General features: G+C 36.8%; 1 protein-coding gene across 7 annotated transcripts in view; it reads left to right on the forward strand.

Annotated features, from left to right (window-relative positions):
• ITCH (itchy E3 ubiquitin protein ligase) overlaps nt 1-22,312 on the forward strand; it is a 109,091-nt gene that overhangs the window by 11,534 nt on the left and 75,245 nt on the right. For 3 of the 7 annotated variants that reach the window (XM_070588112.1, XM_070588113.1, XM_070588114.1), the window contains one exon: nt 1,836-1,961. The exons of 3 other annotated variants lie outside the window; for them this stretch is intronic. Coding sequence is in view for 1 of the 4 variants with exons in the window: in XM_070588111.1 (XP_070444212.1) it covers nt 3,107-3,172 (66 nt within the window). In the remaining 3 variants the exon portion in view is untranslated. Of the gene's footprint in view, nt 1-1,835; nt 1,962-2,959; nt 3,173-22,312 lie in introns of those variants that run through there. One more of the 7 variants, XM_070588111.1, reaches the window with a different exon arrangement.

Consider the following 22,312-nt stretch of genomic DNA (forward strand, 5'->3'; position numbering starts at 1 on the left):
TGCTTTTTGGCAATTTGTATATCTTCTTTGGAGAAATGTCTGTTCAAGTACTTTGCCCATTTTTTAATTGGATTGTTTGGTTTTTTGGCGTCCTAATTATTTTGTAGGCTGCTGCCCATGTGTTTTCTGCTTCTGGGTCTACTGCTATTCCTCCTCCTTTATCTATTGTTGACAAAGCAGCTAGAACCATTCTCTGCAATATATAGTCCCTCAGTAAATGTTTGATGATAAAAGCTTAAAAGTAGTGCTTTCTGGAAAGGTGAAGGTTGGTCAGGGCAGGACCATCATTACATTTTTCTCTAGTTTTGAATTTCTCCATTCTTCTCTTTTAACCATTTACTTGATGAGGTAAACATTTATAGATGATTAAGCTTTTAGGCAAAGAAGTCCCTGTGTCCTTTAAATTTCACTTTAGAGAAGGAAAATATAAGATCTCATTGAAAGAAATTTGATTCTTCTCTTAGAGGACTTGTTACTGTTTGCCTAAGAAAATACAAGTTAGCCTGAGGTATCCAAACAAGGGTTTTACCTTTAGTAATTCTGAAGGGAAAAAAATTTGTTTTAATCATTTCAGGGATTCACTTCTTAACTTGATTTTATTATGTGATGATTTGGAATTTCTTATTTTGAGTCTGTGGTACTCATTAGGGTTTTTTGTTTTTGTCAAGAGGGGGTTGGGAGTGATCCTAGATATATATATATAAAATATATATAAATTCTAAAAAATATGTATATTTTTTATGAATGTGTATATATATGTGTATATACACACACACAGGGAGAGATTCACCCAAAGCTAACATCTGTTGCCAATCTTCCTTTTTTTTCCCCCTCCCCAAAGCCCCAGTGCATGGTTGTATATCCTAGTTGTAAGTCATTCTAGTTCTTCTATGTGAGCTGCTACCACAGCATGGCAACTGACAGATGGGTAGTATGGTTCTGTGACTGGGAAATGAACCTGGGCTGCCAAAGTGGTGAGTGCTGAACTTTAACCACTAGGCCATCAGGGCTGGCTTTCAATATATAGTTTAATAATTTTGAAAAGGACCAAACTGAATTAGTTCAAGTACAGCAATGATATAAGTATTTTTTGTTTGTTTGTTTCTCTGTTATTTTTTTTGGCTCCTTTATAGAACCATGGTTTTAAATCATGAAATTAACATTGAGCAAGGCTAGAGAGCTCAGTTTTGTTTTTTTTTTTTAAAGAGTGGCACCTGGGCTAACAACTGTTGCCAATCTTTTTTTTTTTTTCTGCTTTATCTCCCCAAATCCCCCCTGTACACAGTTGTATATCCTAGTTGCACGTCCTTCTAGTTGTGGGATGTGGGACGCCGCCTCAAGGTGGCCTGATGAGCGGTGCCGTGTCCGCGCCCAGGATCTGAACCCTGGGCCACCGCAGCGGAACGCGTGAACTTAACCACACAGCCATGGAGCCGGCCCTAGAGAGCTCAATTTTTAGCCTATCTGCTCTTCTGACCTTGGACAATCCATTTTGATTGGGTCATTTATCATATAATCAAGTTGTAAGAGTTCTTTGTAAATTCTAGATATGAGTCCTTTGTTGGATAGGCATTTTACAAATATATTCTCCCAGCCTTTTGCTTGTCTTTTCATTTTCTTAATAGTGTCTTTTGAGGAGTAGAGGTTCCTAATTTTGATGAGGCTTAATTTTTCAATTCTTTCTTTTATGGATGGTACTTTTGGTGTCATATCTGAGAAATATTTGCCTAATTGGGCAAACCATTTAACTTTCCTGGATTTCCATTTGTTTACCTGTGAGAACCAATAAGGTGTGTGTGGTATTTTGCCTTCTTTGAAATAATATTTTTATTCAGGTCCTTTTCAAATTCAGTCAAAGTGGAGGAGGTAGTCCTGGAATAGAAAACTAAGGTGAAAATCCGCAGACCCAAATTGGAGTGTAGAATTGGCTCTGCTTTCTGATCCTATTTGTTTCCTAATGGGTAAGTGGTAATTTGTCTTTTCCCTTCTTCCCTCCGCCCAGTATTTAGGGCTTTTGGGTGTAAATGATTCTCTCTTTGTGATTTTTTTTTCTCGGTTTTTGTACAATCTGAATAACAATACTTTTACTTCTTTTAATAAAAATGCATGAATTTGTTTATAAAGTATGCATACATATTACTCAGTAACTTGTTAGTATTGACATCTAGTTTACTTGATAGTTGTTAACAAATAATCTAAAAAAGGTTTGCTGGAATGATGGGGATGGTGGCTATCAGGGTCTTATATTTTGAGAATTCATGGATATTAAGAGGTGATCAGAAACAAGAGTTTTGGGGCTGGCCTGGTGGCACAGCAGTTAAGTGCGCACATTCCACTTCTGCTGCCCGGGGTTCGCTGGTTCGGATCCCAGGTGCAGATGTGGCACCACTTGGCAAGCCATGCTGTGGCAGGCATCCCACATATAAAAAGTGGAGGAAGATGGGCACGGATGTTAGCTCAGGGCCAGTCTTCCTCAGCAAAAAGAGGAGGATTGGCGGCAGATGTTAGCTCAGGGCTAATTTCCTCATAATGAAAACAAAAAACAGAAACAAGAGTTTCTTAGGAGCTAGGAAATTCAGCTTTATATATAATTAGGTTGTATAATTTCACACAAGCATTGTTTTCAAAAGAGAGTAATATTTATAGTAGCACAACAGTAGTTATATTTATTGTGGCATCTCAGATCCTTTAAACTCCAGCAGTAAATAGTCAGTCAAAGCCAGGAAGCTGCTTGTAATACTAGTTAATATTAAAATGTTTGTCAGAAAGCTGTTTGAGAGAACAGGGAAGAAATTGCCTTCTGGAATACTGGGTACAGAGTTCAAACCAGCAAACGAATGCTAAAAGTTTGATTCTGTTGCCAGTTTCCTTAAACTGTTTTCATACTATTGAACCTTGAAAGTTGTACCTTCCTGTTTTTCTCTTTGAGTAAGGTAATTCTTTTTTTTTTTTTTTAAAGATTTTATTTTTTTCCTTTTTCTCCCAAAAGGCCCCCAGTACATAGTTGTATATTCTTTGTTGTGGGTCCTTCTAGTTGTGGCATGTGGGATGCTGCCTCAGTGTGGCTTGATGAGCAGTGCCATCTCCACGCCCAGGATTCAAACCAATGAAACACTGGGCCGCCTGCAGTGGAGCCCGCGAACTTAACAACTCGGCTGCAGGGCCAGCCCCGGTAATTGTCTTTTTATGCATGTGCTTTAGAATCCATGCTGATATATTTGGTTGGAAAATAGAAGAAGAGTTTGGAGTGATCTGAGATTGTTCCATGATGTTCAAAATCAAGATGTCATTGTTATAGGGGAAAGAGGGTGGTTCACATCCTACCTTCCTGTTAAGGTAACTTTCTCCAGTAAATAGAAAAGCAACTTTTCCCCATCATAAGTGAGTATGAGTTCATTCCCTCTTTTTTTGTTGAGAAATTAAGTTATGGAAGTGAGTATTTACCTTCTACCCAACCCAAAGAACTCTTGTCCCCTTTGACAGTACCTTCAGCACCCCATACACCAAGGTCAGCTCTCTTGCTATAATTAGTGGAGAATGAGATCTAAACGTTGTTCCTTCTAATTAGTCTGAGCTACTGTGGCCCTAGGGAACAGGATCTAGTTTTCAACCTAGCTGGGTAGCGTGGCATACATGAGAACCATTACCAACTCTGACTTTCACTTCCAAATGGATTGAGGCCGAAGTCCGTTCCTCACCGTAGTGGCTGATGAATGAATACAGATTTTTCAACGCAGATCCCTGATACAGAGCTCTTTCACTTGAATAGTGATTTGGAAACATGGCTGAGTGGCCCTATCCAAAGGAGACTGCTCCTTTTTATTTTTATTGTATTTACAGTTACCATATATGCTTCTGTATTTTAGTAAGGCTGTTTGAGAGTTCAGCTTCATTAGATTTTAGTTCTCTGAATACCACTGTGTACTTTAGCTCTTTGAACTCTGTACTGTCTGCTTCAACAAGCAGTTTTCTCCTTATCGGTTTTGTGTGTTTTCTGAAATGTCTTTGGTGACTTTTAAGAAAATATAGACCTATATTAAATTATTGAAAAGTTTTCTAGGTCAACATAGATATGACCTATAAAAATAACTGATTATATTGGATATGTAATTTCTGAAAATAAAATAAGCAAATTTCATAATATTGTGACTTTAATAATTTGTATATAAATAGGATACATATTTTAAAATAGACTGGAAATGTAGTTTGCCTGTTTATTGATTATGGGGCAAGATGTTACTGAAATAATTTCGTGAAATCGTCTGTGTCTTTCCACTGCCTTTCAAGAAGATGTTAAGGTTAGTTTTTACCTCTGGCAATGTTTTAGCACCTTCTTTCTACATTGGACAGTGTCACATTTTTCTAGTGTGATAGTAAACTTTATTCAAAATGAGTGATATAAAAGTGTTGAGAATTGACTGCATTTTAATTTTCTTTCTGACAGTAATAGGTAATAGATTATTTTAATGTTGTACTTGATCTTAGATTAAAACTGATATCTTCATTGGTTCAAGCCATAACGGTTTACTAGATGAAGATAGAGACTCCACAGCACTGTACTTGATTGTGAAAGCTTTTTTAAAAATCATGTAAAAAGTCACTTATTTTTCATAGGAAATTCATGCAGAAGCATCCATCTCCATCTCTGTATCTTACAAATGTTATTTTATTTAATTTATTTATTTTTAAAGATTTTATTTTTCCTTTTTCTCCCAAAGCCCTCTGGTACATAGTTGTACACTTTTGGTTGTGAGTCCCTCCAGCTGGCATGCGGGACGCCATCCCAGCATAGCCCGATGAGCGGTGCCATGTCCGCACCCAGGATCCGAACCAGCAAAACCCTGGGCCACCGAAGCAGAGCGCACCAACTCAACCACTCAGCCACGGGGGCGGCCCCTGTATCTTACAAATTTTAAAGCTGTAGACAGAGGCAAAGTTGAAATTGTCTTTAAAAATTGAGTCTTAGGAGGAGGTAGAGGAGGTGAAAGATAGATTATAAAATGAAAGGGAAATTAGAAAAGATGGGTTAATCTAGCAGTGAGATATGGAGGTAGAAGGGAAGTGCTAGAAAGGAAGAATGGGTCCTGGAGAGATCTCCCCAAGATACATAGGAGGTCTAAAGTCAATTTTTTTCTTGTTATTGTAGAAACTAGATTAATAGCACTTTTTTGTGTGTGTGTGTGTGTCATTCACATTGGGAATACTCTTTTTCCTTTTCTGGAATCAGGTTTATTGAGATGTAACTTAACGCATACTAAAATTCTTCCTTTTCAGGTAGACAGGTCTTTGAATTTTGACAAACGCTTGCAGTCTTTACTTGTGCTCCTTTGTTTGTAGTCATTTATTTCTGCCCAACCCCATCCCCTAGGAAGCACTCATATGTTTTCTGTCCCAATAGTTTTGGCTTTTCTAGAATGTCATATAAATAGAATCATAGGGGGTATTGGTTTCCTAGGACTGCTGTAACAAATCACCACACACTGGGTGGTGTAAAACAACAGAATTTAATTCTCTCACAGTATAGAAGTCCAAAAGGCCAAAAATAAGGTGCTATCAGGGTGGAACCTCTCAGAGGGAGAATCTGTTCAGTGCTTCTCTCTACCTTCTGATGGTTGCCAGCAGTCCTTGGCATTCCTTGGCTTATGTACACATCTCTCCAGTCTCTGCCTCCATCTTCACATGGTGTTCTCCCTGTATGTCGCCACATCATTTTTACTCTGTGCATGTCTCTATGTTCAAATTTTCTTCCTCTTATAGGGGCACCAGTCATTGAATCAGGGTCCGCCCTAATTTAGGATGACTTCATCTTAACTTGATTACGTTGTAGAGACCTATAAGAACAAACAAGGTCACATTCTGAGGTTCCAAGTGGACGTAAATTTTGGGGGAGACACTATTCAACCCAGTACACAGGATTTGTAGCCTTTTTTTAAAAAGTAATATTTTAAATATATTTTAAATATTTTGTATTTATAATATAATATTTAAGTAATATTTAAATATTTTTAAAAGTAATATTTAAGTATTTTAAAATAAATATTATAAAATAAGTATTTAAGTATTTTAAATATTACTTTTAAAAAATCATCATATGGTAAAATTGGCTTTTTTTTTGATCTACAGTTGTATGAATTTTAACACGTGTATAGGTTCTTGTAATTAACAGCATAATGAGGATACAGAACAATTCCATCACACCAAAATCCTCCCTTGTACTGTGTTATTTAGTTATACCCACCCTTCATTCTTAAACCCTGGCAGCCACTGATTTGTTCTCCATCCGTATAGGTTTGTCTTTTGGAGACTGTCACATAAATGGAATAATACATATGTAACCTTTTGAGACTGGGTTTCACTCAGCATGATGCCTTTGAGATTCATCCAAGTTGTTGCATGTATCAGTAGTTCGATTCTTTTTATTGCTGAGTAGTATTCCAGTGTATGAATGTACCACAGTTTATTGATTTATCTGTTGAAGGACATTGAGTTGTTTCACGTTTTTGGCAATTATGAATGGATCCGCTATGAACATTTCTGTACAGATTTTATGTGGACAATTGATTTTATTTCTCTAGGCAGGGTTTCTCAATCTTGGCACTATGACATGTTTGGCTGGATAATTCTTTGTTGTGGAGGGCTGTCCTGTGCATTGTAGGATGTTTAGCAGCATACCTGGTTTCTACCCACTAAATAACAGCAGCACCCCACTCCCCTAGTTCTAAAAACAATGTACTAGAGGAAAAATAGCCTCTGGAACTGAGAACCTCTGCTCTAAGGCAAATACCTAGGAATGGGCTTTTTGGGTCATATGGTAATGTGTTGAACTTTATAAGAAATGGGCAAAATGTTCTCCAGATTGCCTGTATTATTTTGCATCCAACCAGTAATATGTAAGGGTGCTTTGCGTTCTTGTCAGCCCTTGGTACTGTCAGTATTTTCTTGTTTAGCCACTCTAATAGTAATGTCATGGCATCTCGTTGTGATAGCCTACAGTATTCTTTTTTTAAACCAGTTTTTTATTTTGAAAAAGATCAAATCTACAGAAAAGTTAAAAGAATAGTATAGTGAACTCTTGTAAGCACTTCAGTTAAGTTTAACATCTTGTCACATTTACTTTCTCTCTCCAGATAGATATACTTTTAATTTTGCTGAACTATGAGAAAGTAAGTTGCAGTCATCATGATATTTTACCCCTAAACACTTTTGCATTGCTTCTCCCATGATAAAGGATATTTTCCTATATAACCACAATAATATGTCTTATCACTTCTAAGAAAATTAACCGTAATCCTATATCAACTAATATTCACATTCAGATTTTCCCTTTTGTCTCTAAAAGTCTTTTTTTGGTTTTGTCCCCAGATCTAGGATCCAGTCAACATTCACGTATTTTGTTGTTATGTCTGTTTAGTGTCTTGATCTAGAGCAGTCCTCTTGCCTTTTTAGTTTTTCAGTATGTTAATTTTTTTTTTTTTTTTGAGGAAGATTAGCCCTTAGCTAACTGCTACCAATCCTCCTCTTTTTTCTGAGGAAGACTGGCCCTGAGCTAATATCCGTGCCCATCCTCCTCTACTTTATATGTGGGATGCCCGCCACAGCATGGTTTGCTAAGCAGTGCCATGTCCGCATCTGGGATCCAAACAGGCGAACCACGGGCCGCCAAAGTGGAACGTGCGCATATAACCGCTGCGCCACCGGGCTGGCCCCCAATATGTTAATTTTTTAAAAAAGAAATCAAGGCACTTGACTTGTGGAGTGTCATGAGTTTTAGATATTATTATTTCCTCATTGTTAAATTCAGGTTAAACATTTTTGGGGCGAGAATACTAGTCTATGTGATATTGATAGTACTTGTTTTTTTCATTATATTGGGAGGCACAATGATGGCAGGTTGTGACACTAATGGTGTTGGTAAATTTATTTACTTGGTTAAGGTGATACTGTCAGATCTCTCCATTATAATGGTGTACTTTTCCCTTAGTAAGTAAAATGTGGGGTAATATTTTGAGATCATATAAATATCCTATTTTCCAATAACTTTTCATCCAATGGTTTTAATATTATACTAATTATCTATTAATTATCCCAAAATTTAGCTATTTAGCTGCTTAAAACTGCAAATATTTTTTATCTTGTGTAGTTTCTGTTGGAAATTCAGAAGTGGCTTAGCTGGATGGTTCTGACTCTGGGTCTCATGAGGTTGCAGTCAAGATGCTGGCTGGGCTGCAGTTATCTAAAGGCTTGACTGGGCCTGGAGGATCAGCCTTTAAGGTCTCTCACTCATGTGGTTGGCAGGTTGGTGCTAGCTCTTGGCAGGCGGCTTCAGATGTTTTCCACATAGACCTCTTTATAGAGCTGCTTAGGTCTCACAAACTGGCAGCCTGCTTCCCTGAGAGCAAGTAACCCAAGAGAGCAAGTGGCATTGCCTTTTTTTTTTTTAATTGTAATATAATACACGTAACATTAAATTTACCATTATAACCATTTTTAAGTGTATGATTCAGTGGTATTAAGTACATTCATATCTTTGTGCAGTCATCATCACCATCCATCCCCAGAACTCTTTTCATCTTGCAAAATTGAAACTGTACCTATTAAACAGTAACTCCCTGTTCCCTCTAACCCTGACCACCATTCTACTTTTTGTCTCTGATTTTGACTACTCTAGGTACCTCATATAAGTGGAATCATCTTTTTGTGGCTGGCTTATTTCATTTGGCATAATGTCCTTAAGGTTCATCCACGTTGTGAAACATGTCAGAATTTCCTTCCTTTTAGGGCTGAGTAATATTCTAGTGTACGTATATACCACATTTTGCTCATCCATTCGTCCACTGATGGACACTTATTGCTTCCACATTTTAGCTATTGTGAATAATACTGCTGTGAACATGGGTATACAAATACCTCTTCAAGACTCTGCTTTCAATTGTTTTGGGTGTATACCAAAAAGTGGAATTGCTGGGTCATATGGTGATTCTATTTATAAATTTTTGAGGAACCGCCATACGGTTTCTCATAGCAGCTGTATGTTTTACAGTCCTACCTGCAGTGCACAAGATTTCCAATTTCTCCACATCTTTGGCAGGATTTGTTATTTTCTGGGTTCTTTTTTGTTAGTAGCCATCCTAATTGGTGTGAGGTAGTATCTCATTGTGGTTTTGATTTGCATTTCCTTAATGATTAGTGGTGTTGAGTATCTTTTCATGTACTTGTTGGCCATTCTTCTTTGGAGAAATGTCCATTCAATCCTTTGTCCATTTTTTAATCAAGTTCTTTGTTTTGTTGTTGTTGAGTCTGAGGAGTTTTCTGTGTATTCTGGATCTTAATACCTTAACTGAATGATTTGCAAGTATTTTTTCCCATTCTGTAGATTTCCTTTTCTCTTTGTTGATAATGTCCTTTGCACAAAAGTTTTTAATTTTCATGAAGTCTAATTTATCTATTTTTTCTTTTGTTGCCTGTGCCTTTGGTGTCATAGACAAGAAATCATTGCCAAATCGAACGTGGTGAAGCTTTTGCCCTAAAAATTCCTCTAAGAGTTTTATAGTTTTAGTCTTTGATCCATTTTTAATTTTTATGAGTGGTGTTAGGTAAGGGTCCAGCTTTATTCTTTTGTGAGTGGATAGCCAATTTTCCCAGCACCATTTGTTGAAAGACTGTCCTTTCTCGATTAAATGGTCTTGGCACCCTTGTTAGAAATCATTCTAACATATATATAAGAGTTTATTTCTGGGCTGTCTATTCTGTTCCAATAAAATAAGTCTATATGTCTGTCTTTATGTCAGTACCACACTATTGTGATTACTGTAGCTTTGTACTAAATTTTGAAATCAGGAAATGTGAGTCCTCCAACTTTATTCCTCTTTTTTAAGATTGTTTTGGCTGTTCAGGGTCCCTTTAGATTCCATATGAATGTTAGGATGCATTTTCTATTTCTGCAAGAAATATTATTGGGATTTTGATACGAGTTGCATTGAATCTGTATATTGCTTTGGGTAGTATTGACATCTTAACAATATTAAGACTTCCAGTCCATAAACACAGGATGTCTTTCCATTTATTTGTGTCATCTTTAATTTCTTTCAGCAATGTTTTGTAGTTTTCAGTGTTATAATTCTTTTACCCAATTGGTTAGTTCCTAAGTGTCTTATTGTTTTTGATGCTATTTGTAAATGTGATTGTTTTCTTAATTTCCTGGTGAGATTCTTGATTATTTCTATATAGAAATGCAACTGATTTTTTATATCTTGCTACTTTACTGAATTTATTAGTGCAAGTAGCTTTTTGTGTGGAATCTTTAGGGTTTTCTGTATATAATATCATTTTATTTTCAAACAGAGAATTTTACTTCTTCACTTCCAATTTTCATGCCTTTTATTTCTTTTTCTTACCCAATTGCTTTGCCTTGGACTTCTATACTATATTGAATAGAAATGATGAGAGAGGGCATCCTTTCTTTGTTCCTGATCTTAGAGGAAAAGCTTTTATTCTTTGACCATTGAGCATGATGTCAGCTTTGGGTTTTTCATATATAGCTTTTATTATGTTAGGGTAGTTCCCTTTTATTCCTAGTTTGTTGAATGTTTTTATCATAAAAGGATTTTGAATTGTGTCAGATGTTTTTTCTCCATAATTGAGATGGTCATGTGTTTTTTCCTTCCTTCTGTTAATATGGTGTGTTACATTGATTTTTCATATGTTGAAAAAAAAAAAGAAACCATTAATGCAAGGTCACATAGAATTATGCCTGTTTTCTTCTAAGAGTTTTATAGTTTTAGTTCTTACCTTTAGGTGTTAGATCTACGAGTTAAATTTTGTCCATGGTTGTGAGATGGGGATCCAAATTTATTCTTTTGCACGTGAATATCTAGTTGTTCCAGCACATTTTGTTGAAAAGTTTGTCTTAGCATCCTTGTCAAAAATCTTTCGGCCATAGACATTTTGGTTTCTTTCTGGAGTCAGTTCTATTCCATTTATCTATATAACTGTGTGTATGCCAATACCACATTGTCTTGATTACTGTAGCTTTGCAGTAAGTTTTGAAATTAGGATGTATGAGTCTTCTAACTTTTCTTCTCAAGGTTGTTTTGTCTATTCCTGATCCTTTGCATTTCCATGTGAATTTTAGGATCAGCCTGTGAATTTCTACAAAAAAGGGAGCTGAAATTTTTTTTGTTGTTTTTGAGGAAGATTAGCCCTGAGCTAACATCTGCTGCCATTCCTCCTCTTTTTTTGCTGAGGAAGACTGGTCCTGAGCTGACATCTGTGCCCATCTTCCTCTACTTTATAAATGGGATGCCTGCCACAGCATGGCTTGCCAAGTGGTACCATGTCCGCACCTGGGATCCAAACTGGCGAACCCCAAGCCACCGAAGTAGAACATGCAAACTTAACCACTGTACCACCAGGCTGGCCCCGGTAGCTGAAATTTTGATAATAATTTTGTTTAACCTGTACATCATTTTGGAGACTATTGCCATCTTAATGATGGTAAGTCTTCATGTAGGTCTTCTTTAATTTTTAGTTTTGTACTTCTTTTGTTGAATTTATTACCAAGTATTCGTTTTTATGTTATTGGAAATGGAATTGTTTTCTAATTTCATTTTCAGGCTTTTTTTAATTACTACCATATGGGAATACAATGGCTTTTTGTATATTGTTCTTATATCCTGGAACCTTGCTGAATTTGTTTAATAGATTTTAAGTGGATTCTTTAGGATTTTCCGTACACAAGATCATGTGATATTCAAATAGATAGTTTTATTTTTTCCTCTCCAATCTGTCTTGCCTTTTATTTCATTTTCTTGCCTGATTACCCTAGGAAGAATCTCCAGTACAATGTTGAATAAAAGTGACGAGAGCTGCATCTTTGTCTTGTTCTTGATCTTAGGGGGAAAGCATTCAGTCTTTCACTATTATGTAGGATGTTAGCTGTGGAGTTTTTATAGATGCCTTTTATCAGGTTGAGGAAGTTCCCTTCTACTCCCAGTTCCTTGAGTGTTTTTATCATGGAGATGTGTTGAGTTTTGTCAGATGCCTTTTTTGTGTCTATTGTGATAACTATGTGGGTTTTGTCCTCTGTTCTATTGATGTGATATATTACATGAATTGATTTTTTTGGATATTTATCCAACTTTGCATTCTTGGTATAAATTCCACTTGGTCATGGGATGTTGCTGGATTCAATTTGCTGGTATTTTGTTGATGACTTTGCCTATGTGTTCAATGTAAGAGGTACACCAGTTATGTACAAGGGTTCCAATTTCTCCACATCCTTGCCAACACTTGTTATCTTTTGTTTTTTGATAGTTGTCAGGTGTGAGGTGAGGTCTCATTGTGATTTTTATTTGCATATCCTTGATAGTGATGTCAAGCATCTTTTCATATACCTGTTGGTCATATGTATATCTTCTTTGGAGAAATGTCTGTTCAAGTTCTTTGCTCATTTTTTAATTGGGTTATTTGGTTTTGTGCTAGGAAGTTGTAGGAGTTCCTCATGTATTTTGGATATTAAATCCTTATCAGATATATGGTTTGCAAATATGTTCTCCCTTTCCATAGGTTGCCTTTTCACTCTTGATTGCTTTCTTGGCAGAGCAGAAGCTTTTTGGTTTGATGTAGTTCCTATTGTCTGTTTTTGCTTTTGTTGCTTGTGCTTTTGGTGTAATATCCAAGAAATCATTGCCAAGACCAATGTCATGAAGCTTTTTCCCTTTTCTTCTAGGAGTTTCTTGTGTTATATTTAAGTCCTGAGTCCATTTTGAGTTGATTTTTGTATATGGTGTACGATAAGGGTCCAATTTCATTCTTTTGCTTGTGGATATCCAGTTTTCCCAACACCATTGGTTGAAGAGACTATCCTTTCTCCATTGTTAATTCTTGGCATCCTTGTTGAACATCAGTTGACTATATATTTGTGGGTTTACTTCTGGGCTCTCTATTCTGTTCCATTGATCTATATGTCTGTCATTATGCCAGTATCCTACTGTCTTAATTACTGTAGCTTTGTAATGTATTTTGAAATCAAGAAGTGTTTTATCTCTGGCTTTGTTCTTCTTTCTCAAGATTATTTTGGTTATTTGGGATCCTTTGTGGTTTCATTTGAATTTTAGGGTTTTTTGTTTTCTATTTCTTTAAAAAATGCCATTGGGATTTTGATAGAGATTGCATTGAACTTGTAGATTGCTTTGGGGTATGGACATTTTTTAAGAGTACTAAATCTTCCAATCCATGAATACGGGATGTCTTTCCACTTATTTGTGTTGTTTTCTATCTCTTTCAGCAATGTTTTATAGTTTTAATTTCCTTGCTTAAGTTTATTCCTAATTGTCGTATTCTTTTTGATGCTATTGTAAATGGGATTGTTTTAATTTGTTTTTCAGATAGTTGTTAGTATATAGACATGCACCTCAGTTTTGTATCTTGATTTTGTATCTTGCAAGTTTGCTGAATTTTTTTGTTAGTTTTTTAAAACAGTTTTTGTGTGGAGTCTTTAGGATTTTCTATGTATAAGATCATGTCATCTGGGAACAGAGATCATTTTACTTCTTCCTTTCCAATTTGGATACCTTTTATTTCTTTTTCTTGCCTAACTTCTCTGGCTAGGACTTCCACTACTATGTTGAATAGAAGTGGCGAGAGTGGGCATCTTGTCTTGTTCTTGGTGTTAGTGGAAAAGCTTTCAATTTTTCACCATTCAGTGTGATTTTAGCTGTGGGATTTTCATATTTAGCCTTTATTTGTTGAGGTAATTTCCCTCTATTCCTAGTTTGACAATTTTTATCATGAAAGACTATTGAATTTTGTCAAATGTTTTTTCTGTATCAATTATGATGGTCATGTGCTTTTTATCCTTAATTCTTTTAACATTGATTTTTATATGTTGACCCATCCTTGCCTCCCAGAGAGTAACCTCACTTGGTCATGGTGTATTAATCCTTTTAATGTACTGTTGAAGTCTGTTTGCTAGTATGAAAACTGAACATTTTGCATGTTATAATGTGGCAGCTCTGGAAATCAGATTCTTCCCCCACCTCATGGTTTCTTGTCGCTGCTTGTTGTGGTGGTTGTTTGCTTGTTTGGTGACTTTTCTAAACTAATTTTATGTAGTCTGTATTCTTTGTTGTTGTGGCCACTCAAGTCTGTTCTGTTAGATTAGTGGTCAGCTAGTGATTTGACAGATATCCTAAAACTCTTAGAACCAATAAAACCCAAACCCTACCAGGATTTGCAGATTGGCTCTGTGTTGGGACATTCCTGTGCTTAGCCAGGCAGTTAAAGCTGTGCCTTAGCTTTCACTTCCTGCTTGCATGGAGCCTGAAGGTCAACCACTTAAGAGCCAAAGTCTTCTCAGGTCTTTTCTGACCATGCATCCAGCCCGGGGCATGTGCATGGCCTTCTAGATTCTCCATAATACCCAGGAGTTTTTCAAAGCCCTTATTCCCCTAAATGTCTCCTCCTCCAGCCTCTTCCTTCTCAGTCTTTTTAGTATATCTGTTGTGTGTTCCACATGTTATCCGTTGTCCCTGTGGCAATGGTTAATATGTTTGCTTTTAAATGCTTTTGGACAAACACTGTCTGGGAAGTTGTGTCTGCACTGAGGAAGCTCCAAGGCGGGGAAAACAAAGGCAAGCCCCTGAGCCAGTCCTTTGGGGCAAACACACAATCACAATTCTTGGAGAATAAGATCCACGATTCTTATCTTTGATCCATTTTTAGTTAGTTTTGACCCAGCAAGGGCTCTCTCTCCACCCTTGTGCACAGAAGCCAATACTGTGTACACTGGTCATTGAGGGAAGAAAGTTTATTATTACACAAACGATTGTCGAGGAGACTGGAGAAGGGCTCTTAAATCTGTCTCCCTGATCCAGGGTATAGGACAAGGTTTAAGGGACCAGGGAGGGCAGGCTGGTATGCAGAAGCTTTGGCAAGATGAATTTTGATAGATCAAAATTTTCTCTCTCGCTCATACTCCTAGCTGGCTCACTGCCCCCTGAAAAATAGCCTTAACATTCTGTTGTTAAGATGAAGTCAGCCCAGTAAACAAGGGTGAAGTTGTTATGTAGATTTAAGTCATTCCCTTCTCTACTGATTAGAATTTCTGGAGATTCAGTTCTCTCCTTCCTGGCTCAGAGAGGGAGGCACCCTTACAAATGGAAATTTCTCTTATAAATGTAAGTTTCCCCTACAAATGGGTGACTTCTACTAGGTTTTCAGAGCTTTTCCTTGTGTGTGATGTTTCTTCAAAATGATCAGCCTAAAATAATTCTTATGCCAAAGAGGCATATTTTGGGGTGACAAACTCTGTTCCTGGTCCTGTGATTACAGTTTTTGTATATGATGTGAGGCAGGGGTCCAACTTCATTCTTTTATATGTGGATATCCAGTTGTCCCAGCACCATTCATTGAAGAGGTGGTGATGAGTATTTAGACACAACACCAAAAGCACAATCCATGAAAGACAAATTAATGTTAGACTTTATTAAAATTAAATCTCCTGGTCTACAAAAGGCACTGTATAATATTGTGATTTTTAATAAGAAATATATATATCTGGTCTTCTCTCTGTTGATGAAAATAATCCATAAACAATCTATAAATGAAAATTTGGGTGAGTTTATTCTGAGCTAAAATGTGAGGATTGTAACCCGGGAGAGTGTTTCCACAAAGGAACAGAGCACTCCAAAGAAGTGGGGGTATACAGGGTGGTTATATACCCTCAAAGAGGATGTTTCACATATGATTGAAATGTCCCTTTTACAATAGTCACAAGGCTGCTCTGTCGGCACAGCCATTGATGGAAACAGCAGATAGGTCTGCTGTCTCGGTGAACACAGCAGGGTGGCAGGTCTGTTGCCTCGAGCTGGGTGGTTGGTCACAGGTGAGGGCTGCAGTCAGTTCCTAGCCTAAGGAAAGATGCTTAATCTTTAAGGAATGCCCACATTGGGAGGGGTAGGGAAGTTGCACCTTTATCTCAAGGGCCTTTGTTCTTGTCACAGGAAATGTCTAAGCAGATATACAATGCATGCTCAATGGCTACAGTCAGGCCCTTTTGGAGAAAACAAAGTCAGGGCGAATTAGGTTTGTACCAAATGGCTTCCTCATATACTCCAATATATCCTATTGCTTGCCATTTCAATAGGATGGTTTGTCATATCCAGTGCCTATCCAGCTCCTAAAACCCTTGGAATTTCCTATGTGATGAGAGCTATAAAGATATCTTTTGTTATGTCAACGAGGTGACTTTTGGACAGCACCTAAGGATGGGGACTGGTTGTCAGTGGAGCCGACCTTGGAGCCAACCAAGTTAGAACTTTCAGTCCCTTCCCACCCACAACTTCTGGTGAGGGGAGAGGGGCTGGAGATTGACTTCAGTTGCCACTGGCCAATGATTTAGTCAGCCATGCCTATTTAGTAAAGCCTCTGTAAAAACCCAAAAGGATGGGGTTCAGAGAGCTTCTGGGTTAGTGAACATGTGGAGATTTGGGGAGAGTGACGCTCTCGGAGAGGACATGGAAGCTCTGCGCCCTTTCCTCATACCTTGCCCTATTCATCTCTTTCATCTGACTGTTCCTGAGTTATATCCTTTTATAATAAACCAGGAATCTAGTAAGTAAAATGTTTGTGAGTTCTGTGAGCTGCTCTAGCAAATTAATCGACCCTAAGGAGGGGATCATAGGAACCTCCCATCTATAGCTGATAAGTCAGAAGCAGAACAACCTGGACTTGCCACTGATGTCTGAAGCGGGGGTGGGGAGGCAGTCTTGTAGGACTGACCCCTTAACTTGTGGGATCTGATACTATCTCTGGGTAGATAGAGTCAGAATTGAGTTAAATTGTAGAACACCCACCTGGTGTCAGAGAATTGCTTGTTGGTGTGGGGAAACTCCCTCCACACGTACCCACACACTGGAATTGGTGACCAGAACCTTGACACTGTTAAGAGAATGAAAAGAAAAACCATAGGCTGCAAGAAAATATTTACAAAACACATACCTGATAAAAGACTTGTATCTAAAATATACAAAGAACTCTTAAAATGCAACAATAAGAAAATAAATAAAAAGTGAGCAAAAGATCTGAACAGATACCCCACCAAACAATATACATAGATGGCAAATAAACATATGAAAAGATGCTCAACATCATATGTTATTTGGGAATTGTGAATTAAAACATCAGTGAAATATCACTGTATACATGTTAGACTGGCTGAATTCCAAAAAGCTAACACCACCAATTGCTGGTGAGGATGTGGAGCAATAGGAATTCTTCAATCCTATAGGAATGCAAATTGGTACAGCTACTTTGGAAGATCATTTGGCCGTTTCTTACAGAGCTCAAACATAGGCTTACCATTATCATCCAGCTATTGTACTCCTATTTAATTGAGTAGAAAACATATGTCCACCAGTGACCTGCACATGAATATTTATAGCAGCTTTTTACATAATTGCCCCAAACTGGAAGCAACCAAGATGTCCTTTATAGACGAATGGATAAACTGTGGTACAAACATGCAATGGAATATTATTCAGCAGTTGGAAAATAGAACTGTCAAGCCATGAAAAGGTATGGAGGAAGTTTTAATCATGTTGCTGAGTGAAAGAAGCCAGCCTGGAAAGACTCCAAATTGTGTGATTCTACTTATCTGACATTCTGGAAGAGGCAAACGACAGACGCAGTAAGGAGATCAGTGGTTGCTAGAGGTTCTGAGTGAGGGGAGAGGGATGAATAGGTGAAGCACAGGGGATTTTTAGGGTGGTGAGATTATGCTCTGTGATACTGTAATGGTGGATACATGGCATTATGCATTTGTAAAAACCCATAGAACTGTGCAACATGAAGAGTGAAGCTTAGTATACACTGTAGACTTTAGTTAACTTAAAAAAAACCAAACTGTAGAATACGCTAGGCATTGATTAGCAAGGTAGACAAAAAGGTGCCTACTTTTGTGGACATTACAGTCAATAAACAAATAAATCAGGAAATTTTCAATGATGTGATAGACAGTAATAGGATGGCTGCCTTAGATTGGGTAGTCAGAGTAGACCTCTCTGAGGAGGTGATAGTTAACTTGAGGCCTGAATACTAGAAGATCTTAGCTAATTACAGCTAGAGGAAAAAGCATTCCCAGCAGAGAGAATAGTTAGTGCAGTCTGTAAGGCTGGAATGACCTTAGTGTGTTTGAAAAATAGGAAGAAAGCCAAATTTGCAGTGGGTGAGGGGCAGAATGAATTGAGGCCAGTTTAACCACTTTTAGTAATTTATTGAAAGGGGAAGGGATGGATGTTTGTAGCTTGGACTAGGATGGTTAAGAAGAGGAGGAGAAAAGTAGGTATATATGTTAGGGTATATTTTGTAGGTAGAATCTTTAGAACTTGTTGGTGAGGGAAAGATAATGTCTGTATCTTTTGCTTGAGCAACTGATGGATGGTGGTGCTATTGAGGCCAGGGTGAGTGTGCCTAGGTAGACAGTTTCAATTTAGTCATTTTAACCATATAGGCAGTTATAAATAATATTCAAATATAAGAGTCTGGAGCTCAGGGGAGAAGGATTCTCCATTCTGCCTACTCTGTCTTGCCTATTTTTAAATTGTACAAGTCATCAATGATACACGTTTTCTTTTAAAAACCTCAAACAATATGTATAAAACTAAACTTCCCTACAACCACCTTCTTTAGTACACAGACACCCCCTCGTCCAGAAAGGTAACCAGTATTAGCAGTTTGGGATGTATACTTTTTCTGCATTTATTATAAGTACATGTACCTATAGGAGTATATGGTTTGTTTTTGTTTGCAAAAATGACATCATATTGTGTGTATTCTGTAAGTTTAAAAAAAATGTTCTTGGAATCATTCCATTTTAATCATTAGTAAGTTACTTTTTAATGGCTGTGTAGTATTCTATTATGGTATGAATATGTATTTTTTTTAACTGGCTGCCAATTGATATTTAGGTGGTTTCCTTAGGGTTTTTTTTTTTTTCTATTATACAAATGGTAATTTTTATTCTTTTCAAGAATTTAAAATAATTAATTTTGATTATGTAAAACAAATGTTTAAGTACATAAATTATTAAAATTACCAGCATATTTTTGCAGAGCATCTCACAGTTCTGCCACAGTGATTCGCTGTAATTATCTGGAAAGAATCACTGTTCTATACTTTCATTAATCTTTCCTACATGAAGTTAATTTGAGTTTTTAAAATACATTGTATTTCTATAGAGATTTTAAATTTATTTTCTTTTTAACTTTGTAATTCATAGACAGTTTAGATTAATTTAGAATAAATAGTCTACACTACACTATTGAAAAGGGTATTTTTCCAGCAATAAATTGTTGATATAGATCAGCAACTGGAATAGTACTTTATCATGCATAAAATCAGCACGCAGATACTGGATTTTTTGTGCTACCTCTTTTTTTTTTATAGCAGTAACATTGGATTATAACATTATATACCTTTAAGATGTACATCATAATATATTTCAAATTCTGTATAGATTACATCATGTTCACCACCCAAACACTAGTTATAATCCATCACCACACATGTGTGCCTAATCACCCCTTTCCCCTCTGGTAACCATCAATCCAATCTCTATTGCTATGCATTTGTTTGTCGTTGTTTTTATCTTCTACTTATGAATGAGATCATATGGTATTTTACTTTCTCCCTCTGACTTATTTCACATAGCATAATTCCCTCAAGATTATCCATGTTGTCACAAATGGCTGGATTTCATCCTTTTTTATGGCTGTGTAGTATTCATCGTGTGTATATACCACATCTTCTTTATCCATTCGGCCCTTGATGGGCACCTAGGTTGCTTCCAAGACTTGGAATAATGTTGTGAATTGTGAATAATGCTGCCATGAACATAGCGGTGCATGTATCTTGATGCATTTGTGTTTTCAAGTTCTTTGGATAAATACCCAGCAGTGGAATAGCTGGATCATATGGTAGATCTATTCTTAATTTTCTGAGGAAACTCCATACTGTTTTCCATAGTGGCTGCATCAGTTTACACTCCTACCAGCAGTGTATGAGGGTTCCCTTCTCCCCACAGCTCCAACACTTGTTTCCTGTCTTGTTAATTATAACCATTCTGACCGGAGTGAGGTGATAGCTCATTGTAGTTTTGATTTGCATTTCCCTGATAGTTAAGGATGTTGAACATGTTTTCATGTACCTGTTGGCCATCCGTATATCTTCTTTGGAGAAATCTCTGTTCAGATCTTTTGCCCATTTTTTAATTGGGTTGTTGGTTTTTTTGTTGTTGAGACGTATGAGTTTTGTATATTTTAGATATTAACCCCTTATCCAATATACGCTTTGGAAATATCTTCTCCCAATTGTTAGGTTGTCTTTTCGTTTTATTGATGGTTTCCTTTGCTGTGCAGAGTTCATGCTGCCTCTTATTTACTTGTCTTGATGTCATAGTTCTGTGACAGACAGTCTTTTGGGTATTGAGGAGAAGATAACTATATAGAATGCGGTAGTGATGTCTTTGAGGGCCCTTTCTATAACAGGCACTATAAATTAAAGGAATATTTTATGCAATAGAGTGTTAAGGCTCTTATGTTACATCTCATTTCCTTTATATTCTGGATGACTCCTAAAGACTTTATGTCTTTATTTATGTATCCATACAACATAAGTAAAATAAAAGGACCGCTTTTTATTTTTTAATTTTATTTTTTAAGAAAGGGCCCTTTTAGTAAATCGTAGGTTATAAAACATCTGAAATGGTGCAATTTAAGTAAACAAAGAAAGTAAAGGGAAAAAAATATATATGTATATACTGTGCCAAGGGAATGAGCTAGTCACTATAGTTAAGGCCAAAATTTTAGTTTAGAGTATTTTCATGTATAAGTGAAGGGATGAAGCATATTGGATTTTATAGAGTTTGTCTCAGTAGGAATTATTGTTCCATTCCATCTTAGCAGTTTTGAGAAGACATCAAAATTGTTTTATATTTAAAATTTTTAATGGAAGCCTAATTTTCTATAAAAGCTCAAGGCAGCGTTTACAGTTTCAAGATATCTTGTTTGCTGTACTGTATTTGTATACTTTTTACATAGTACTTGGCAAATAGTAAGTGCTAAGTAAATTTTGTTGGGATTTAATCTTCACCTTAACCCACTTGAAATATTTCTAGTATTTTTATCCAGTCCTCAAAAGCCTAAGAACAAATCTTTATTTTAAAAACATATTAAGTTTAATTCAGACACTGTTAGTGATAAATAACAAACATTTAGAGAGCTTTTTTCATATACATAATCATTCAGTCTTTACAACAACCCTGTGAGAGAGAGGTGGTGTTATCCCTATTTTTCTGACAGGAAACTGGGAGCTAGAAGTTACATAAGTCACATAGTATCATGTAGTAAGTTTTGTAGCCAGGAATCAAGCCTAAGTGCCCTGACTTTGTTATAACTTCTTTGTTATATGAATCATGCTGTTTCCACGTAAGGGTTAACTCTTCCATGATTAGGGATTGAAGAAGATATGTTAAGAGTTGTTCATTTAGTATAATTCAATAGCTATTTCTTTATTCATTTCATTGAATAGATAGTTAAGTGTTTGCTGTATGTCAGGCACTGTTTTGGGCTTCTAGATTTCATCAGTGAACAAAATAAAGATTCCCTGCTGACATAGAATTTATATTCTAGCCTAGAGAGTCAAAACCAGTAAACATAGGGGCTGGCCCCGTGGCCGAGTGGTTAAGTTCATGCGCTCTGCTGCAAGCGACCCAGTGTTTCGTTGGTTCGAATCCTGGGTGCGGACATGGCACTGCTCATCAAACCACGCTGAGGCAGTGTCCCACATGCCACAACTAGAAGGACCCACAACGAAGAATATACAACTATGTACCGGGGGCCTTTGGGGAGAAAGAAAAAGGAAAAAAATAAAATCTTAAAAAAAAAAACAAACAGTAAACATAATTACTAAGTAAATTACTTAGTGTGTCAGAAGATGATATCTTCTATAGAAGAAAAAAATGATCAGGCTAGGTGGAGCAGACTGTAATATTGTCAAGAGAACAAGTAGATCAGAGGTCCTAAGGTTAGAACTTGCTGGCATATTTGAGGAATAGAATGTGCTGGCATATTTGAGGATTAACAAGGAGGTAGGTGCCTGAGTAGGGGTGGAGAGTAGAAGAAATAAGATCAAGAAGTTGGGAGCAGGGGAAGCACTCATAATGTAAGGTCTTTTAGGTCATTGTAAGAATTTAGGCTTTTACTCTGAGTAGAATGGAAAGACTTTGCGGGGTTTTGAACCTTTTAAGAGTCATCTT

This window comes from Equus przewalskii, chromosome 21 (genome assembly GCF_037783145.1).
Source record: "Equus przewalskii isolate Varuska chromosome 21, EquPr2, whole genome shotgun sequence".
NCBI classification, from domain to species: domain Eukaryota; kingdom Metazoa; phylum Chordata; class Mammalia; order Perissodactyla; family Equidae; genus Equus; species Equus przewalskii.